General features: G+C 31.2%; 4 protein-coding genes across 10 annotated transcripts; 2 read left to right on the top strand and 2 right to left on the bottom strand.

Moving 5' to 3' along the window:
* Window positions 1-490: 490 nt before the first annotated feature.
* On the bottom strand, window positions 491-6513 carry LOC130893912 (uncharacterized). 4 transcript variants are annotated; one of them, XM_057800362.1, is made up of 7 exons: window positions 6387-6513; window positions 5875-5984; window positions 5097-5370; window positions 4592-5038; window positions 1609-3373; window positions 729-828; window positions 491-646 (listed from the first exon to the last, which is right to left on the bottom strand). In XM_057800362.1, the coding sequence occupies exons 2-7, from the start codon at window positions 5980-5982 to the stop codon at window positions 599-601; spliced, it is 2742 nt and encodes a 913-aa protein (XP_057656345.1). In that variant the 5' UTR covers window positions 5983-5984; window positions 6387-6513; the 3' UTR covers window positions 491-598. The 4 variants fall into 4 exon arrangements, with proteins under 4 accessions (XP_057656345.1, XP_057656346.1, XP_057656348.1 ...); XM_057800363.1 differs by having other exon boundaries at window positions 5887-5984; window positions 6387-6502; XM_057800365.1 differs by having other exon boundaries at window positions 1609-3235; window positions 5887-5984; window positions 6387-6497.
* Window positions 6514-8478: 1965 nt separating this feature from the next.
* LOC130894529 (transcription termination factor, mitochondrial) lies at window positions 8479-10133 on the bottom strand. The gene is made up of 4 exons (XM_057801410.1): window positions 9704-10133; window positions 9499-9595; window positions 9260-9413; window positions 8479-8917 (listed from the first exon to the last, which is right to left on the bottom strand). Exons 1-4 carry the CDS (start codon window positions 10082-10084, stop codon window positions 8479-8481), a joined length of 1071 nt encoding a protein of 356 aa, XP_057657393.1. The 5' UTR covers window positions 10085-10133.
* Window positions 10134-10374: 241 nt separating this feature from the next.
* On the top strand, window positions 10375-15283 carry LOC130894072 (arylsulfatase J). Of its 2 annotated transcripts, none has more exons than XM_057800637.1 (7): window positions 10375-10991; window positions 11067-11403; window positions 11467-11766; window positions 12630-12936; window positions 12991-13133; window positions 13193-13466; window positions 15099-15283. In XM_057800637.1, the coding sequence occupies exons 1-7, from the start codon at window positions 10887-10889 to the stop codon at window positions 15238-15240; spliced, it is 1608 nt and encodes a 535-aa protein (XP_057656620.1). In that variant the 5' UTR covers window positions 10375-10886; the 3' UTR covers window positions 15241-15283. The 2 variants fall into 2 exon arrangements, with proteins under 2 accessions (XP_057656620.1, XP_057656621.1); XM_057800638.1 differs by having other exon boundaries at window positions 10703-10991; window positions 11059-11403.
* Window positions 15284-15643: 360 nt separating this feature from the next.
* LOC130894071 (pyrroline-5-carboxylate reductase 3) lies at window positions 15644-18669 on the top strand. Of its 3 annotated transcripts, none has more exons than XM_057800635.1 (5): window positions 15644-15833; window positions 17619-17689; window positions 17747-17929; window positions 17992-18409; window positions 18461-18669. In XM_057800635.1, exons 1-5 carry the CDS (start codon window positions 15752-15754, stop codon window positions 18541-18543), a joined length of 837 nt encoding a protein of 278 aa, XP_057656618.1. In that variant the 5' UTR covers window positions 15644-15751; the 3' UTR covers window positions 18544-18669. The 3 variants fall into 3 exon arrangements, with proteins under 3 accessions (XP_057656618.1, XP_057656619.1, XP_057656616.1); XM_057800636.1 differs by having other exon boundaries at window positions 15650-15833; window positions 18004-18409; XM_057800633.1 differs by having other exon boundaries at window positions 15650-15833; window positions 17747-17938.
* The last annotated feature ends 1355 nt before the right edge of the window (window positions 18670-20024 follow it).

Raw genomic sequence — 20024 nt, 5'->3', positions numbered from 1 at the left:
TAACATTAGAGGTTTGCTCTTGGGAGCTGCACTAGAACTGTACCAGTTCAGGCCAGTTCATGAGTGTATAGAATTAGGTTGATCGGATATATAGAACGATATAGAGCAGAGAGCAATGCAGCATTTGTTGATTGTTGTATTTGAGGTTATTTGATGTGATTCAGACCTTGTAGTATTAACAATAATGGAAAACTTTTTAGTACTTTTTGATATTTTACATTCGTCCAATGACTAAGGTGTAGTGCCACCGTTTCCAGATTACACTTATTGCATTATACTGGATGACCTGACTCTAGACCCAGTGCAAGCAGCATAGTGAGCTGGGTGAACTAGTTCTCGTGCACTGCTACTAAGAACGTTTTAGTGTACTCTTCCTGAACTAGTTCTACTAGTGCAGCTACCAAGAACCAACCTTACGATTAGGTACATTAAAAATTTCTCGTAATTTTTTGTAATATATTTTATTTATTTTTATAAAAAAACAAATTAATTTTAATTAACATTTTATATTAAGATAAACTCTTACAACTCAATATATTAAAACATACCATATATAAAGTGACTATTTTTTTTATTTTTTCGAAATATGTTTTTAAACTTAATAGATTCTTGGTAAATAAGGAGAAACGGGAGACTGATAATCATCCTGAAAAAAAATATTATCAATATCTCGCTATATATTGAATATACAATGTGTTTCAATAATAGAAAACCAATAAATTAATTACTTGAGATGTTATACAAGATGTATTGCTCGTCAACGGTAACTCACTGAGGAAAGAGGATGCGGTTTCAGTAATCACACGTTGATTATTACTTGTAGAATCACTAAAACGTATAATAAAAAATGGGATTAGTAAAAAACACGTTTAAATATAAATATTATATAAACAAATGTCTTTTAAATAAAAACAGTATTAGAATAATAATAATAATGTTCTGTTTTGAAGTATGACATATAACCTATAAAAACAAACTTAAACGTTTCTATAAGTATCTTTCGATGATCAATGAGTACGTTTGATTTGTCAAATATAAGTTTTCTTTATAAATTAAAATACAGACAATTCTAAAGAACAATCAAATATCTTTTAAAAGGTGTATGGGACTGTATGGTAAAAAAGTGAGGTTATTTACACAATTATTAAAGTTAAAATACGTCACATCCGTAGTTATTGAGGTTAGGTATTTTTTTCTGTCGAGACACCGTGTATATTAGAATAGTAGAATGTGAAATGTATATTGAAAACGAAATTTCAAAAAATTGCATGATTTTTGGATAAACATAACGTTTTTTAATTAAAATATAAAGAAAAAAAAAACAAGTAAAGGATAGGAAAATGCATTTTCCTCTAAATTTGATCCTGTTTTTTCGATATTGGATATTGGCGACCTTTAATAGGTACGTAACGTATTATAACTACGCCATCTATAAGCGAAATGTAAAAACGATAACAGTTTAATTAATTACCACTAAATTACTGTCAGAAATGATTAAATTAATTGAAAATTGATTTAATATATTGTTGAAAATGATCATTTGATAGTTTTAGAGGATTAAATAAAAAATAAATGATATAAGAGTAGTTTTAGTAGATAGAAACTAACCTCAAAATGTTTGTACAATCGCCCGATTCGTCTGGAACTTTACACGTAGCCATAAATTTGGTTTCGTCTTGATAATCGTCTTCTAACAAAGGAAGTTCGTCGTCTTCGGTATATTTCCTCGAAGGTTCTTCGGTTTCTTTCTTTTTGGCACTTAATTCGTGACATTCGCATTTACATTCCTCCGGATTTACGTAATTGTATATAACGCATTCTTGCGCATTTTCGTCGGCGTAACTGTGCGACGGAAGAGTTTGTATCCTTTTAGGAATTTTTCGTTTTTCAGGTATGTCGTCGAAGCTGATCCAATGTACTCCTTTCGGTGGTAGCGGCGGAGGCGTTTCGTTCGCTTTGATTAAATTCGAATCTCTTCCTTTATTAATTTTATCGATTGAATCATTACGCGGTAGTAAAATTTTGATTTTTTCAGTGTTTTTCGTTATTTTTTTGGAAAAATCTTCGCAATATTCGTTAAGACAGCTCGGATTTAGAGGCGTCGACGATCTTGGTCTTTCTATAGGACACGTTTTTATTTCGAGGATGGAACGTTTATTTATAGGGAGTATCGGTAGTGCCGCCGATCTTTCTAAAGGTAACGTCGTTGGTACGTAAGGTAGTTCGTCTTCGAAAGAATCTTGTGAAAAAACTATGGCTTGTTTTTCGGTTTCGCATATTAATTGCGTGTTTAAAATGAGGTTATTTTTATTTTCGATATCACGTTCGGATTCGGATGAATTGTGATCGTCGGCTGTAGAACAAATCGAAGCTACGCTCTTATCTTCGATTACGTCATTATCTAGTAAATTTTCATTCGGACATGATGCATTTTGCCCTAGTTCCTGGTTAACGTCTTTATTTTCTTGTATATCCATTTTTTCTTCGGTGTTTTCGTCTTGTATAACGACGGATTGCTTAGTTTTTGGTAATTTTGTTGTGAAAATTTCATTTTCGGTACCTAAATTTGTCGAAAATGTCATATTTTCACTGCTCGTGCTGTTTTGTCGACTAGTCAGGGCCGGTTTTGGTACATTTTCTGTGATTTCGCATGTCGTTATAGATCGATTTTCGTAATAAGTTGGAGAATGTAAAGGTATCCTTATAGTTGCGCATTGGAGAGGATTTTCGTAATAACTCTGTTTAATATTTCCATTTTCGTTATGATTCTGCGTTTTCGTATTATTTTTGTCTAATTTTTTAGACTTGAACAAGGATAAAACCGATTTGGATTTGGATTTTTTATCGATACTTTCCGTTGATAATGTCGACGAAACGGATTTAAGCGAAACGTTTTCCTCTTCTTTTTTCTCTCCGGGTTTCATTTTTTTACTAACATTCGATAATTCTAATTTCGTATTAATCGAAGGAGAAGAAGAAATAATTTCATTTTCTTCGGCTACATCTATTTTATCTGTAGTTCCATTAACAGAACTTATATCCTTATCAGGATAAGATTTATCCGGTTTTAATTTTATTCTAATATATTTAGGTTCGGTTTTTTTCGTTTTAACTTCACTTTCAGTCTGATGATGAGATCTTTGCGATTTTTTTACGTATTGAACTTTTTGCGTATTGGGAAGATCTGGCGGCAGTGGTCCTTTCAACGGAATATAATAATATTCCACTCCACTTTCTGAAACGAATCTACTTTTAACATTTTTACGCGGCGAACTGGTATCGGTCGACGTTATTTTTGGAATTTCTCGATTTTTGGTCACATCTTCTTTTCTACGTTCCGTATCCGGAGTTTGTACTTTATCTACTGATATGCCTACAATGAAAAAATATACTCACGGAGACGACCAATCAAAACCAAAGAGCGAAAAATTTCTGTTTTCAATAAAACATCGTTTTCCCTAGCAAACTATTTAAATAATTATTAATTTAGAAAATATACATTTTGAAACAGCGTCTAATTAAGGCTTTCAATGATTCGATGACTGCAGAAGTCTAAAGGAGTTAAATCGCGAGAGCGCGAAGACCAATTCTAGTCACCAAATCGAGAAATGACACGACCAGAAGTAAACTTGAACAAATACTTCAAAATTGAAACCACGTAAAGTTCGCCATTCACATTCTCGAAAAATTATTCCTCCACAACAAAAATGCACACCATACATTGACCAGTTGGTAATGCATTGCTTTCTGAAGAATAATTCGTGGATTTTCTGAGCCCCAAATGCGACAGTTTTGCCTATTAACGAAGTCGAAAATGGGCCTAATCACTGAAAATAATTTCGTTTGCAAAATCAGCAATCCAATTGGTGAATTCTCTTCGCTGTTCATGGTCTATTGATGGGAATTGTTGAGTTTAGGTGTGCTGCCGTGATGTTTCGTTCTGAACTACCTCTACGAACTCGTATCGTGTGTTTTACATCACTAACCGAACTAGTACTTTCGAATTTTTTTATTATTTTTTCACTGTAGTTGAATTAGACACATTATTTGGATCGAACATTTAACGCTGTTTACGAATAGACATAATTAAACTTCCACCATTTTGATAATAATTTTTGATAATCAGGACGCGTTTTACATTGTAATGTTCCATGTTAAACTAACACCCAATCGATCTGTCATAATCGTGTGACGTTATGACTGTCAAACATGGCGCGCAATTCAAATTTTACTCTTCATAAATTGAAACAATATCATCGAGAATATCACCATAGATCTATTCAAAAGTTAATTTTAATAAAAGTGCACTAATATACACTGGACATCGGAATATGAAATTAAATATTACGTTTATTATTGTGTATAAAGTGTTATTATGAATTGAAAATAAAATTGGAGCATATTTTGATATAGTTTGATATAGCATCGTTTGTTGGTTAGGTATGATTTCTCTTACGCAACACAAGGAACGCGGTAGTGTGAATTCGATGACAAGTGACAGATACTAACAACGTATACTAGCGTGATTCTAAAGACCTTTTTTTTTCGAAAAATACGACAATATTAATTAAAATAGAAGGAAAATACTCACCTTCAGCAATAATTGCTTCTGTCGGATCGTGTTTTCTTGATAACAAAATTTTCTCCATAACGTCGGTGTCAATTTTGGCTTCAACAATTCTATTTTCTTTGGCTGGTTTATCTAATACTTTCGTACCACAAAAAGACGTTTCTAATTGCATTTTGTGTGGCGAAGAACATCTAGATAGATTAGATTGTCCGGATAATATGGAAATGTGGCTAATGTTAGATATTCGACTTTGATTGGAGCCTTGACTTCCGATGCTTGATAATCTCGATGTTCTTCCTGATATTGACAACAATACTATATCTGAACATTGAGAATCCTTTCTTGTAGTTATCGGATCATCTAACGTAGAAGGAGATTGAGGTCTTTTTCGTCCACTTATCGATATATCTTGAAAATCTAGTTCTTCCGTCGAAGATCGTAAATCTAAAGCTCCATCTTCTTTGAAACCTTCAATAATTAACTATCGTATAAAAATTAATTTGAAAAAATCTTATTCTCAATTTACCTAAACCTAATTTGGCACCATTAGCATCGTACATTTCTCTATCCGGGCTGCTATCTTTGCTATCATGATGCGAGGAGCTACTAGCTCTAGAAATGTCAATCCTTGGTGTTTGATGTTTGACGTTTTTCGATATCGGACTTATCGGACAACCTATCAGACTAATTTTTTTAGTCTGTTGAGAATTGTAGACCGGCGAAGCGGGCGACAGATCTTCTCTTATACCAGGTAAACGCACCACAGAACCAGAAACGTTTTTTTCTTCTGGACTTTCAAGCTACGATAAAATTATATCTATTCAAATGAATCTATACATTTTGATCTTAATAGACTATTATAATTTATAAAAAATCTGGGAATCAATGAGAATTCCCAAGCGAAAAAAAGACGATAGACTGTTGAAAATAGCAAAGGATAAATCTCTAAATGGAGTGTGGGGTAAAGGACAACCACCAAAGATGTGGAGTGACAATATAGTACCAGATGATAGACCTACAATGGAAGGAATAATAAGAAAAATACTTTTTAGAGTATTTTTTGCAATATAGATACCCAATTATACCAAATGTCCTTAAGATTTCAAAGTCTGACAACGTTGTTCGATTGACAAACATTGTTAAACTATAAATTACATAAGCTTTGTTCTCGGTTTAAGTTCCGAATCAGTTTAGGGACTGATCGCATGCGCACTTTCGAAGTTATCGATGACTTTACCCCCTCCGCGATAATTGTAAATATTTTCTCAGTAATTTGGAAATAGAGAATAGACAAAGATACGTACGCGTGTTCTCACCTCGTCTGAGAGATCTTCGAAGGAAGCGATGGGTGCCGGTCCCATAGGTTTTCGAACCTGCGTCGACGAAGAAGTCCATTCGGCTGATTTAGACATACCTTAAGCAAAAATTATGATTTTCACACAATTATGTTACAAGTAAAATCGACGATTTTTCATGTTTATAATTTCATTACCACGCGATTATTAAGTTTTTTCTAATAATACTTTTTGAAATAGAGATATTTAAATCTTGATAAACATCATTTTGTTGCACAAATCTGTAAATTAAAACTAGTAAAATTTCATTTTTAATTTGAAAACCACGATTATTAAAAGTATGTCACAATCTGATTGTTTCTTTTGATCATTTTTTAATCAATTACTTTTTCTTGTATACCAGAATCGTTCTATTTACTGATAGTAAATCAATTGGAAACGTATCGGTATTATATTAAAAATTCGATACTTGTAATAAAATAGTAAAGGTAATTTTGATTTACAATGCATTTTCGACTTACCTGGTTTTTAATATCAACCACCGTTTTACATTGTATATTATAGCATAAATGATTTAATTTTCGACATAATTATCATCGAGGGTTGTGCACAGTTCATAGTACACGCACGTCAACAAAGGAAAATGTCGATTTTCCCAACATCGCTATAGAGGGAGGAGTGGGAAGTAAGGGCGGATCCACTCCCTTCGACGAGCGCCGATCAACGTGGAAACGTTCAAAAACAAATAGAAAACATTTTTTTTAACTTTTCATTCGCAACAAGTATATACTCAACAATAGAATAATGTAAATTATTAAAATAGATTAAAATTTATAATTCTATAAAATCGAATAGTTTTTTTATAAAATAATTAATTTACGCGAAATCCTATGAAAATTTGCGGTAACTTACATTTTGTAACGTAAATTGGGACAAAGCGGTAATATTACTTTAAAAAAACTAAAACTCCGGTTCTGTTATTTAAATAGCATAAATAAAATGAAAGAATAACGTTATTCGAAATATCGTAGTAAACAACCGTTATTATTGGAACGCACTTTATATTTTTTAACATATGAATTAGATCAACACTTAAATATATGCTGTAAATAATTCAAATAGCATATTTGAATCTGATTGTACAAATATTAACGTCAGTACGAAGTAGTTTCTAAACACTATATTTTCAATTCATTCGGTATAATCGATTTTAAATGGATACCGGCACTGTATAATCGATGCTAAACACATGAAATGCGTATAAATGTACATTTTGATTGACATTTAGTTTATTTCTTTGGTTAGGTTAGGACTAATGAAACGTCAATGACGTTAGGTTAGGTTAGGATAAAGAACAAGTCATTGCTGTAATTTGTGACGTAAAAATTGGATTGTGAGGGATTAATATATGAAATAGATTGTCATATTTCTTGTGGAAGAGACCTTGGATTTATTTCCTAGTCTTGGAACAAATTTAGAACTAGGATTTCAAAAAGTCTTAATTTTTTAATTTTTGATAAAATACCATCATGTCAATAAGAAAACACGATAATATTATTTATTTTGAGATAATTTGTCTTTATTTTATCTTTTTCCAAACAAAGAACAAATCATTACGTAATATATATTTATATATAAAAAGGTCAAGATGTGAAAAATTAAATAAAATGATCTGATTATATAGACAACACTGTATAATTGAAGAACGGCACTGTATAATCGATCATAAATATGATATTGTATAATCGATTTGACAAATCAAATTTTGATTGACATTTAGTTTTCTAGTTCTGTGTTCTTTAGTTAACTTATATTAGAGATTAAGACCATAGAAATGTCTCGCGGTAGATCACTTTATATTTTCAATGACTTCGTTTGGCCGTTCCATGACTACATCGAAAATATTCAAAAAATATACGGAAGAGCACCTCTTGTGGTAGAATCACATCGATTCATGTATATTTTTACGTGAAATGGCACCTACTTTTGGCACTTGTCATGTCAATTAACAGTCTATTGAGGTCGATTGTCACTTAATGTTGATTGATGTCTTCTGGATGTCTAATGACGTCGAATAACATCAATTCACGTATATTTTTACGTAAAATGGCGTCTACTTTTGACAGATCTTGTCGATTAATAATCCATTGACGGCCAACTACGAAATAACTCATAATTTATCACTCAAGATTTTTTCACAAAAATCAACCAAGAAATTGAACTGTTTTTAAAAAAGACACAATTTTATATTTCAATTAATATTTTTAACGATGGAATGAAACTGTGAAAATTACATTGGCAGTCAACGTGTTAAGGTCGCACGAATAGTTGCCACATTTTTTATTTCGTTGTAGATCGGTAGCAACAAGTCGCAATCGACGAAATGTATCAAAATCGCATGAGTCAATGGCAATACTTCGCAACGTATGATATGCAACGGCGCCGCTTGTTACGTGTTGCTTTGGTGTAAGCTCGGCTTTATAGAGCACTAGTGTGTTTAACGCCAAATATAAAGGAAGTTTGTCAATTTTTTATTTGAATAAATGTTAAACTGGATCCTTTGCATATAATTTCGCGTACAAACTACAAAAATACGTGAATAACGCTGGTAATTTACAGTTTTTTTGGAATATTTGACTTTTTTTTCATTTCGGGATGGAAATAAAACATGAAGGAACTTTTTAATTTGCTTTTATTACATTTAACAGTTTCGAGAAAATGCATGTACTGCCTCTGGCTTTTCGTTAACATAACCAACGAATCTAAATGTATATTATTAGTTTCTATCTCTTTTATTCTCTTCTTCACCGTATCCACGCTGTGCAACAGTATTTTTGGAGTTTTGCAAATATGCCGGGGCGTGAAACCTTTTTGTAATAAAAATTCGATCATAACCTCTATTTTTCTCAAGCTCTTCTTTTGCAACGCCGGTTGTTTGAAAATTAAATATCTCGATATGTCTTGGGAACATTCCAATTTTTCCGACAAATATTCCACTAACGATTCTTTTTCACCTAAAATTTCTTTATTGTCCGATCGCCGTTTCGCGTAACTGAAAAATTGTACCCAAATTTTATTTTCAACTCGCCCTATATGCACCATTTTATGAAAATAAATCTAATTTTGATGAACCCTGTTTGAACGATTATTTAAAGAAATCAAGGTATTTAATTTTGACTCGTCCTATATACACTATTATATGAACATAAATTTAATTTTCATTTTGACAAGCCCTTTATGCAGTATTACATGAAAATCATTTTATTTTTGCTGATCCCTAGATAGATAAATAAATTTCATTTCGACTAACCCCATATTAGACGTGTCAGCTGTACAAGATGAAAAGAAGAAGAGAACTAATAATTTTGATATTTTGATAAATTTGAAGACTCACTTTTCAATTATTTCACGTTGAGCTCTTACCATCCAGGTTTTGATAGTCTCGATATTATTTTGTCTAGCAAAAATTATTCTATCTTTAATATTATCAGGATTATATCTAAGTACCCACAAATCTTTTATTATAGCTGTGCGAGAAACGCCAGCATCTAAAAATAACTTATATAACCTCTAGCTATAATGAATAATTACAAATTAATATTAGAAGCGAACATATATTTCTCAATAACTTGCCTAATAATATTTTTATACTTTTTTCCATGTTATCCATATTTGTAGTCATTAAAAAGTTTTTTTTAGACATCCAAACACACACATCATGCTGATTAACCTAAAAATGTGCTTTCATAGTAAACAGAGGCCCTAAAATAACATAAATCTTATGCTATCTACTAAATTTATTTGAAAATCTGATAATACATATTCTAAATTCACTTACCTTTAAAAGTTGTGCTAGTTCCGATATTTTCTTTTCGACTATTTCGTTAAATATAAAGTTTTTTAATCTGGGATAACTGACTGTTAATAACGGAGCAGACAAGTTTATATCCAACGGAAGCAATTTCAATATATCCAATTTAGGCACCAAACTTTTATCTGTTAATATTTCAGGATTACAATCGATAGTTTGTTCGGTTATACCTTTGTTTAAACATAATTTATAATTATTTTCTATATCTTGAATTGATTTAGTAGTTTTATTCACTTTTTGTATGGATGTTTTCAATAATTCGTTTTTAAGAGAAGACTTTTCACATAACTTTCTTAGACACACATATGATATTGAATTTCTACAATTTTGTACAATTTGAACCAACATTTTAGAAAAAAATTATGTTTACAATTGATAAAAACAGTTTAGCTTCTTCTTCTTTTTTATTGATGACAAAATCGAGATGTCTACGATCAAAAAAACAACAAACCAAAAATTAATACAGAAAATAATAGCTTATTATATTGAAACTAACTAGTGGAAATGAAATGATTTTTTATCATAATTCGCTTTTAGAGATTAAAAATTATAACTAACGACTGTTATCAAAAACGTTTCTTATAAAACCTATGACGAATTATCTTATAGACGTCAGGTCTATAAGATGAAAAAAAGAAGAAATCTAATTTCTATTTTAAATATTGGCACATTAATTTTTATTAATACAGGGCTATTGCAATGATATTTTTTGTTTTTAAAATCACTAATTTATTTTAAATATTTGCGTCATCTGTTGAGCAAATTGTTTTCCTAATTATTTTCACATCATGTGCAGACATTGTTCAATATTTTGATTCACATATACAATTTTTTTTTCCTTGCAAAAATTATCATTGTTAGTATTTCCTTTGTGTGTGGGCATAAAAAAATGGGATTCAGCAATTGGCTTGATTTTATATGTAATTCAGAATTATTTATCTTATCACAAGTGGAATACACATTACAGAGTTAATGAAAATGTTTATTTATAATAAAATACGAGTATCTGGTTCAAGTATTTTAGTTTATTTATATTTGTAGAGTTTGGTTTTAAATTTCTTTGTTCCTAAACTCCAAATTAATAGGAGCACTGCCTGGTAATTAAGTGTAATAGCTAAGAAAAGTTTTCGTTTCAAATTTTCTGGTTACAATGATAAAGTCAGTTTTTTGTTTTGCGGTACATATAATTTTTTATGCTTCATCATCATGTAGATCACTCCAACCGAATATAATTTTCATATTAGCCGATGATTTGGTGAGTTTTTTGCGATCTAAATTCGAAATTAGTGTTAAGATTATTTAAATATCTTTTTTAATATAAGGTTTTTAGGGATGGAATGACGTTGGATTTCATGGATCAAATCAGATACCGACGCCGAATATTGACGCTTTAGCATATTCTGGAATAATTTTACAAAATTATTACGTAAATCCAATTTGTACTCCTTCTAGGAGTGCTTTGATGACAGGCAAATACCCTATACATACTGGTATGCAGCATACTGTACTCTACGGAGCTGAAGCTAGAGGTTTACCCCTAAACGAAAAACTTTTACCCCAATATTTGAACGATTTAGGTTACGACAGTTATATAGTAGGAAAATGGCATTTAGGTTCATATAAACGTGAATACACACCTTTATATAGAGGATTCAAATCACACATCGGTAAATATGACGTATCTCTAGCTCTAAATGATTTCAATAGTAATAAACACCGGGTTTTTTAAGGGTTTTGGACCGGTCATCACGATTATAACGAACATACAGCCGTTGAAAAACCCGGGTGGGGTTTGGATATGCGACGAAACTTGTCTGTAGCTTACGATTTGCACGGGAATTATTCTACGGATATATTTACTCAAGAATCCGTTAGGATTATTCACGAACACGATTCCGATAAACCTTTTTTTCTTTATATCGCCCACGCGGCAGTTCATTCCGGAAATCCTTACAACCCTCTACCGGCACCGGACAATCTAATCAAAACATTCACGGATATCGATGATTATAACAGAAGAAGATTCGCAGGTAAATCTTAGTTTGAGTCATCATTTCACTATCGGTCAAAAGTTTTTGCCCAGGATATTCGGAAGTTGCTTTTTGACTTCCTTGTTCAATTTGTCCCACAACAATTAAATAGAGTTGAAATTGGACGACTGTGACGGTTAAATTTTTACTTTAAGTACATTCTTTCTTTCCAATTATATTATATTCTTGTTTTTTTTTGCTTTTTATTTATAGCTTTTTTTAATAAAAATCCCTTCAATTTTTATCAGATTTTTAGTTGCTCGAACTTCCGCCATGCTTACAATCGAGATTACACAATGTATCTAAAGTTCAAATACTAACCTCAAATTTCGACTCATCGTTCCATAAAACTCTATCACTCTTCTTGCGTCCAATGATCTGAGCTGTTATCTCTGGATCAATGAATCGTTTATCACATTTACTGATCATTTAACTCGAGCGGTTGTGGTTTTTCGAAGCATCAAAATTTGCGATTAATGCACGTGTTTCAACCGATAGTTCTATGGCTTAAACCTTAAACGTCTGAACTAAGTTAACATTGTTGTACACTACGCTATACCGACACTCACAATTACACTGTCTAACGCACGTTTCGACAACCAAGTTATTGTCTATCAAAGTCAGGCAGTGTAATCGAGTATATAATCTTAGAGTGTAATTGAGAGCGTTGATGTAGTGGTAGAGGGTTTTCAGTATTTCATGTCATATACGAACTTTACAAAAAGATGTCTTCGATCAAAAAAATATAAATCACAGCACGTTCTGGCGTCTCATAGGGCTAACTAGGACTGAACTACAATTATAAACACGATACAAAGCTTGTGTTCGAAGTTTCTTATATAACTTTCTGTTGAATATTTCAGCTATACTTACGAAACTCGACGTTTCCGTTGGTGCTGTAGTTAAAGCTTTATATGATAGCGGAAAATTGGAAAATAGTATAATAATATTTTCCAGCGATAACGGCGGACCGGCTGCCGGTTTTAATTTGAACGCTGCTTCTAATTTCCCGCTCAGAGGTGTCAAAAATACGTTATGGGAAGGGGGAGTGAGAGCGGCGGGGTTGTTATGGTCGCCGTTACTTGAAAAACCCCATAGAATTGCTAAACAAAGTATGCACATCGTCGATTGGCTACCGACGATAATAGATGCTGCTGGTGGAAATTCGAGGTAGTATTCTTGATAAAATTTCTTTTAAATTGAGTAATTTCATAACGGTCGTAGACATATTTGTAACATCGATGGTATAACCCAATGGAATGCGCTATCAAAAGATACACCGTCGATAAGAAAAGAGATTTTGCATAATATCGACGATATTTATGGTAATTCTGCTATAACTGTAGGACCTTGGAAATTATTACAAGGTAAATCAAATATAACAACGAAAAATATATAACAAATAAATATCGTTTATAATATTCAGGAACAACTTATAATGGTACGTGGGACTGGTGGTATGGACCTAGTGGAAGGATATACAAATATAATGTCTCATCTATTATTAACTCATCAACAGGACGAGTTTTGAAATATATAAATAGAGCAGCTGATGAAGAAGAAATACTCAAATTAAGACAACAAGCTACTTTAAATTGTTCTAATATAATAAATTCTAATGGTAATTGTAATCTAATGGAAGAAATCTGTTTATTTAATATTGAAGATGATCCATGCGAACAGAATAACGTCGTTAAAAAGTAAGTTAACGACAAATTTAATTAAATTGAAAATTATTTGAAATTTATGAAAACGAAAATACTATTATCGTATATTTGACTTAAATAACGCGTCATTCTTTTTAACAAAATGGATATTTCGATAAGAATTAGTAGATTTTAAATATGTGAGTGATTTACAAAAAAATAGTATGCAAACATCCGTTTCACAATTTTCAAAAATTTTTATAATTTCCGTTACTTGGAAATTGTATAATGGGACTATAACGTTGATGATGTTCAGTTGATTTCGCTTAACTTTTCGGAGAAATATGCAATAAGAACATTTTAATTTTTTCGTGTTAAATCGTTATTAGATTTGACTTTTCTGGAAGTAGATTTTGACTTACATTGTATGCAATTTTCGAGAGGTGTGCGATTAAATTCTATGTTTATGTTTAGGGTATCAATCGAAATTTGAAAAACATTTTGCAAAATGACGAGATTATTTATTATTATCAGTACAGATCGAAATGAATCCTTATATGTTTTTATCTAATTGCACTATTAAAATTGACGTTTCAAGTCACTGTTTGACATTAGGAAACGTCACATTTTTCATAACCTCAATTTATCAGTTATGAAAAGTAGTTATGTAAAAAATTTACGTCACTATTTAAGTTTAATAGAATAATTTATTAATTACTATTAAAACTGACATTATTTCGATTTTTAAACTGACAGTTAACTTTAAGATTTATAAATATTGAAAGTAATTTATTAGTTATTTAAAGTAAATTCATTTTCTGGATGAATATTCTCTCGAAATTGATTTTCTGAAAAGTTGAATATTGGTGGTTTACCATTATAAATAAAGGTTTGAATTGAAAATCCTCACAGATTCGATGTGTGCTACAAAAGTTATTCGGGGTTAAAGGTCAAAACTTGAGGCTTTTTTAATTTTTCTCGAAAACGGTAAGTTTTGTCGGAAATTTTACTGAATAAAAGTTGTAGATCTTAAAATTTTCTACAAAAATGGTCATCATGATTTTTTTTGTAAGAGTTAGAAATATCGCGATTCTAGAAGTGACACTATACATATAGATCTACCATTTAGGTTATTGGTGCTATTTTATAGAAAAAAAGGCCTCAGTTCGTCAGCAATGTACAAATATCAGTGGAGAGCTGGGGTTTACCATTATAAATAAAGGTTTAAAATTAAAAATCCACATAGATCCTATGCGTGCTACAATAGTTATTCGGGGTTAAGGATCAAAACTTGAGGTTTTTTTTTTTATTTTTCTCGAAAACGGTTCGTTTTATCGAAAATTTAGTTAACTAAAGTTGTAGATCTTATAATTTTCTACAAAAATTCTTATGATTTTTTTCGTAAAAGTTACCATTTTAGAAATATCGCGATTCTAAAAGTCAAATTATACATATAAGTCTACCATTAAGGTTATTTGTCCAATGACTTAGCCAAATTTGAACAATTTATGGACATCCAGCAGGAGAAAGAAGAAGAAAATTTTTGTTTATTACAAAAACAACAGTGTCGTCTGCGAACGTAGCAAAAAACAAACATAATTTGTCTTTGTTGTTACATTGAAATTTATTTTTTTTTTGATAATTTTTACGATTGAAGCCGTACATGTTTTATATTTACGTTTATAGTAATCCCACTATAGTTCAATGGTTAAAAGAAATCCTTGATCGGTATAATAAGACTGCAGTACCTCCGGGAAACCTTCCTTTAGATCCAAGAGGGGATCCAAAAAATTGGAATTACGTTTGGACGAATTTTGGTGATATGTAATTTGATAATATTAATTCCACTATTAATAAATATTTAAATCGAATCTAATGTTTTATTATCCATTTCAAATTTCAGTTTCGTTTTCAAAATTCGTTGTAAAATATCACCCGCAATCCAATTCAGTCAAGTATAAAATACGAATCTTTCTAAATAACCCTCGTAGGTCATCGAATTAAATTATGTCATTGTAGTAAATTGACCACGTCACTAATTTATTAAATTCGTATTTTTAGTACAAAAGGAATATAATTTAAATATAATAAACATATTTATTGATTACGATTTCAAAAATTGATAATACGTAAAATAAAATAATCAGTTACTGTACATTGACCTAATAATTAAAATATTCTAAAAATAAATATTTCCATTCATATACAACTACCAATCAATATTTATATTCAGTATGCACAAAGATTGTGGAAGTGTGTTTGTGTTTTTTTTTTTGAAAAGAAAGCTGTTAATTTACTTTTGGAATTAGTTAGTATGTGTATTGATCTGTACGTCTAACATGAGTGATAAGCTTCTAAAAATAGGATTCATCGGCGGTGGAAAAATGGCACAAGCAATGGCGAAAGGATTCATCAAAACGGGTAATACGATCAGTTAATATCCGGGGATGAATCGAAAGATATGAAGACGAGAATAAGCGTTAACCTACTAATGTCGTAAGCTTCCATTTTGATCCTAGTTTCGGCGGCAAATTCAAAGAAAAAAGTATCTCGATGTAGAAATAATCAACATCAAATGCAGAAAATGAGCTGTCGCAGTGTTGACAGTTGACGTATAATCGCTTTTTAACCAAATATTATAAATATTGATACGTAAAGATCAAAATGAAGGCTTTTTCTCGAATTTTGGTTGCGTATTTTGTATTTATAGACAAAAAGGATTGGTCTATCGATGTTTTAAAATTTAATTGAATGCGATTTTTACTAATTATTATTATTTTTTTTAAATTTGAATCTTAATTTGTATTTTTATCTATCTTTTTCACGTAAAAACTTGTTTATTATCGAATAATTGCTTTTGCAATTTTCGAAATATTTCAAAACGGTGTTTTTTTGATATTTATTCAATACATTATGACGTAAATATTGAATAGAGTAATCTAGAAAAACACTTTTAATATAGCAACAGATAAAACCAAATGGTGTAAATAGCAATTAAATAAACTCACAATTGTATGGAATATTTTGATATTACTTAATCACACAAACTAATAATGATAAATTTTGCAATTTCCCTGTAGGTATAAATATGATAATTATAAACAATTTTATAAAATATCGAACGTTTTGTGTTACGTGAAAAAATTAGTTTCAACTGACAACAATAAAACGAAACTACCAATATTCAAAAATACTATAATATTTAGATAGTATTGAACAGGGGAGGTTTAAGTAAACTTCTAATTTGTTAAAAGCGAAAGAAAGTTTTAAGTTTATTAAAGACCTGCATGACAGATGACATGTGAAAAGATGCAGAAGAAGATTTAGTCTAGTAATGAGAGGTTTTGTGAGAGTCACCCCAGGCTGTTTACCCATAATCAAGTCAATTGAAATTAGATACCATCATATTAATATAAAATACAATTCTTTCTAAAAAAGTTACGATTTGAATCGTATAAAAATCGAGGTCTGAGACATCAATTTCTATAAAATCGATCCACTGTATCGATTCTTTATAACAAATCGATTTATTTGGTCCAACGAATCGATTTTTCGATTTCAGATCACTACTTTGTGACTGTTGGGGATTTGGTCGGAGTGAGTTTCACGAAAACGATGCGTCTATTCGGAAGCGTGCTGTTGTTTTAAACAAGCATATATCATCATTATTTCTTATTTTACACAAAAAATTATTACTGCACTCAAAATTTCGTCGATTTTAAACCTAAGGATGCTCGTCGGAGATTTCGTAAACCAGATCCTTGAAGTTGAAAGGGGAGCCTCCAAAATAAGTAGAGTATTTCCTATTTTTTCGTTCCACAAGATGTCTCCATGGCTTGCTTGTAGAATTAACAGTTGTCTTCTTCTGCCTTGTGTTAAAGTGCGATCTGTCTAAGACTGACAACTAGTTTTTTGGCATCTCAAGAGGTTCCTCAGACTTCCTAACCAATTTGGTTATGATTAATTTGAATTGTCTTAATCCTGGAGTTGATGAGACATGTTTTTAGAGTTTGTTGGCGAAGTGATCTCCAAGAGAGGTCGATCGACTTTTCCTGTGAGTAGTTTACGTTACAAAATGGCAGCCATTATAGAAAATTTTTGTGTTATGAGCTTTTACATTTGGAATATGTTATTTTTAAAGAAAATCCTCACTTTTCTTCTTTTTTTTAAGGTTATTATTTTCGTTAATACATATAATAATTTTAGGATTATCCCAAGGATCATCTATGATTGCGAGTTGTCATCCTTCGGATCATTTAGCTGTTAATTCTTTCAAGGCAGGTAAAAGTGTTAAAAAGTTAAAGTTACTAATCTTTTCTGATATTTTTTTTTAGGAATTAGGGGCGAGTACGACGTTTGAAAACACCAAAGTAGTCGAAGGTTCCGATATTGTAATAATAGCCACCAAACCGACAGTAGTTTCGTCCGCTTTAGCGGATATTAAAAAAAAAGAAATCAGAGCGGATAAATTATTTTTATCTATAGCAATGGGTATAACGATCAAACAATTGGAACAGGTAAAATGTGTAATTATTATTAATAAATTCGTAAAGCAAGAGTCGAGTTCTCGAACTTTCAGATCCTTCCTCAGGAAGCTCGGGTAATTAGAGCGATGCCTAATATTCCGGCTCTAGTTCGAAACGCGGCTTCGGTGTTCGTGAGCGGTAAAAATGCAACGAAAGATGACGGTAGGGTTACAAAAAGGTTATTAGAATCTATAGGGACTTGCGAAGAAGTTCCCGAAATTTACATCGATCCGATTACGGCTCTAAGTGGTTCTGGACCAGCTTACGTTTATCTGATGATCGAAGCACTCGCTGATGGTGGGGTTAAGATGGGTTTACCTAGAGATTTGGCTTATCGATTGGCGTCGCAGACGGTTTTAGGTGCCGGACAAATGGTTAGGGATACCAAGACGCATCCAGGTGTTCTTAAAGATGACGTTTCGTCACCTTCCGGATCCACGGCGTACGGTTTGCATTATTTAGAAGAAAAAGGTAGTATTACGTTGATTTTTGTTAATTGTTTATTATTGATGTAAATTTTAGGTTTACGAGGGGCAGTTATCGGTGCTGTCGAAGCGGCAACTAAACATTGTCGAAAAGTATCGTCGAAATGTGAAAATAGATAAAACTAATAGTTCCATATTCATATTTATTTTTATTTAAGTTAAGGCGCAAGGCTAGTGGTAATTTACTACGAAACAAAATTATTTTGTGTTGTCATATAATATAATAAAAAAGATTCTTTGATCTCAGTTTTTTTTTAAATCATTTCTAACCTTTAATTACATGACACATTTTAATCTATTTTATTTTATATACGTATAGCAGCACCTCCACTCACGTCCCTGATTTTTAAAAACGACGAAATTGGTACTAAACTAACTTAACCTAACTAAACTCTAAGCCCTCAATTTATATCATTTAATGACGTTGACAGATAACGTGACGTATGAGAGTTGAAAAATTGCATTTGTAACGTCACTTTTGTCCCTGTATCAACATAGAATATTTACTTGCTTATTTATACTCATAAATTCCAATTATCTTACTAAAACGTCTTGATTTTAGGTCCTTTCTGTTGTAGAATTAGTTTTTTTTTATAATTTTTGAAAGATATTCAAAAAATTTTTACGTTTCGACACTGTGTGTTTCGAAAATTATAAAAAACTAGTTTCATAACAGAAGGGACCTAAAATCTAAACGATTTCGAAATATAAATGTATATAAAAGGCCTAAGAAATGAAATATTGAAGAAAATTGTTATTTAATAACGTCTTCTATGTAAAAATATTATTTTTGGTATTTAAACACGACATTTAGAATCAATAATTCCTATTATCACTGCATTTTTGACACCCCCGTAGATTGAAAATGACAATTTATGTATAAACTGCGACATATTATGAATGATGTTTGACATAAGTAATTAAACAAAAGATACCAACTTGAAAACTTATCAAGTACCAACACAAAATAAAAATTTCTCTTTATTATCGTCAGAGGTTCGTACTATGAAAAAATTGGCGTATATACAACTGACATATTGCGAATGACGTTTGTCATAGCTATCGAAAGATCTATGGCGTTTAAACCACCCAAAATCACTAAATTGATCAATAAAAAATACCAACTTAATAGTATTATCATAACGAGTCACTCTGTATCTCCAGTTATCGAATTGCGTTTTTGTTTTTACTGTGTGTTTTTCTTAGATTCTAAAAATGTTTGTAAATCGTATTTCAAGTTAAAAATATGGTAATTCTTTGAAAATGACGTTTGAAATATCAGTTGACGGATATTATGACGTTTGACAATTGAAGATTAATTTTTGACGTGTATTTCAACTTCCAGTAACGTTCCTTTTGTCTCAGTACAATCATACACTCTATTACGAACATTTCCGAACGTGCCTTATATTGTAAAATTGTGTCAACTATAAGAAGAAGCAGCTTCCGGTCTAATATGAAATAAGATAAATGAGTAGAGAAATAGATCGACGGGAAGAGTACGAAGAGGAACACTATAACATTCGACTGAGATAATTATACTGTATATCGCTATCAGTCACTGTTGGCAGATAAGAGAACAGGTGCTAATTATTTCACAT

This window comes from Diorhabda carinulata, chromosome 5 (genome assembly GCF_026250575.1).
Source record: "Diorhabda carinulata isolate Delta chromosome 5, icDioCari1.1, whole genome shotgun sequence".
NCBI lineage: Eukaryota > Metazoa > Arthropoda > Insecta > Coleoptera > Chrysomelidae > Diorhabda > Diorhabda carinulata.
This window is presented reverse-complemented; position numbering and strand designations above follow the sequence as displayed.

Excerpts from the sequence above, each read along its gene's own strand:
- LOC130894071 (XM_057800633.1), top strand. The coding sequence starts at position 15,752 with ATGAGTGATAAGCTTCTAAAAATAGGATTCATCGGCGGTGGAAAAATG. Across the intron at positions 15,834-17,618 it reads GAAAGGATTCATCAAAACGG|GATTATCCCAAGGATCATCT; the intron begins GTAATACGATCA and ends TAATAATTTTAG. Across the intron at positions 17,939-17,991 it reads AATTGGAACAGGTAAAATGT|ATCCTTCCTCAGGAAGCTCG; the intron begins GTAATTATTATT and ends TCGAACTTTCAG.
- LOC130893912 (XM_057800362.1), bottom strand. The coding sequence starts at position 5,982 with ATGTCTAAATCAGCCGAATGGACTTCTTCGTCGACGCAGGTTCGAAAA. Across the intron at positions 3,374-4,591 it reads AGAAGCAATTATTGCTGAAG|GCATATCAGTAGATAAAGTA; the intron begins GTGAGTATTTTC and ends TTTTCATTGTAG. Across the intron at positions 829-1,608 it reads GATTGTACAAACATTTTGAG|TGATTCTACAAGTAATAATC; the intron begins GTTAGTTTCTAT and ends TATACGTTTTAG.
- LOC130894529 (XM_057801410.1), bottom strand. The coding sequence starts at position 10,084 with ATGTTGGTTCAAATTGTACAAAATTGTAGAAATTCAATATCATATGTG. Across the intron at positions 9,596-9,703 it reads AACTAGCACAACTTTTAAAG|GTTAATCAGCATGATGTGTG; the intron begins GTAAGTGAATTT and ends GCACATTTTTAG. Across the intron at positions 8,918-9,259 it reads CAACGTGAAATAATTGAAAA|TTACGCGAAACGGCGATCGG; the intron begins GTGAGTCTTCAA and ends ACAATTTTTCAG.
- LOC130894072 (XM_057800637.1), top strand. The coding sequence starts at position 10,887 with ATGATAAAGTCAGTTTTTTGTTTTGCGGTACATATAATTTTTTATGCT. Across the intron at positions 11,767-12,629 it reads TAACAGAAGAAGATTCGCAG|CTATACTTACGAAACTCGAC; the intron begins GTAAATCTTAGT and ends TGAATATTTCAG. Across the intron at positions 13,134-13,192 it reads ACCTTGGAAATTATTACAAG|GAACAACTTATAATGGTACG; the intron begins GTAAATCAAATA and ends TATAATATTCAG.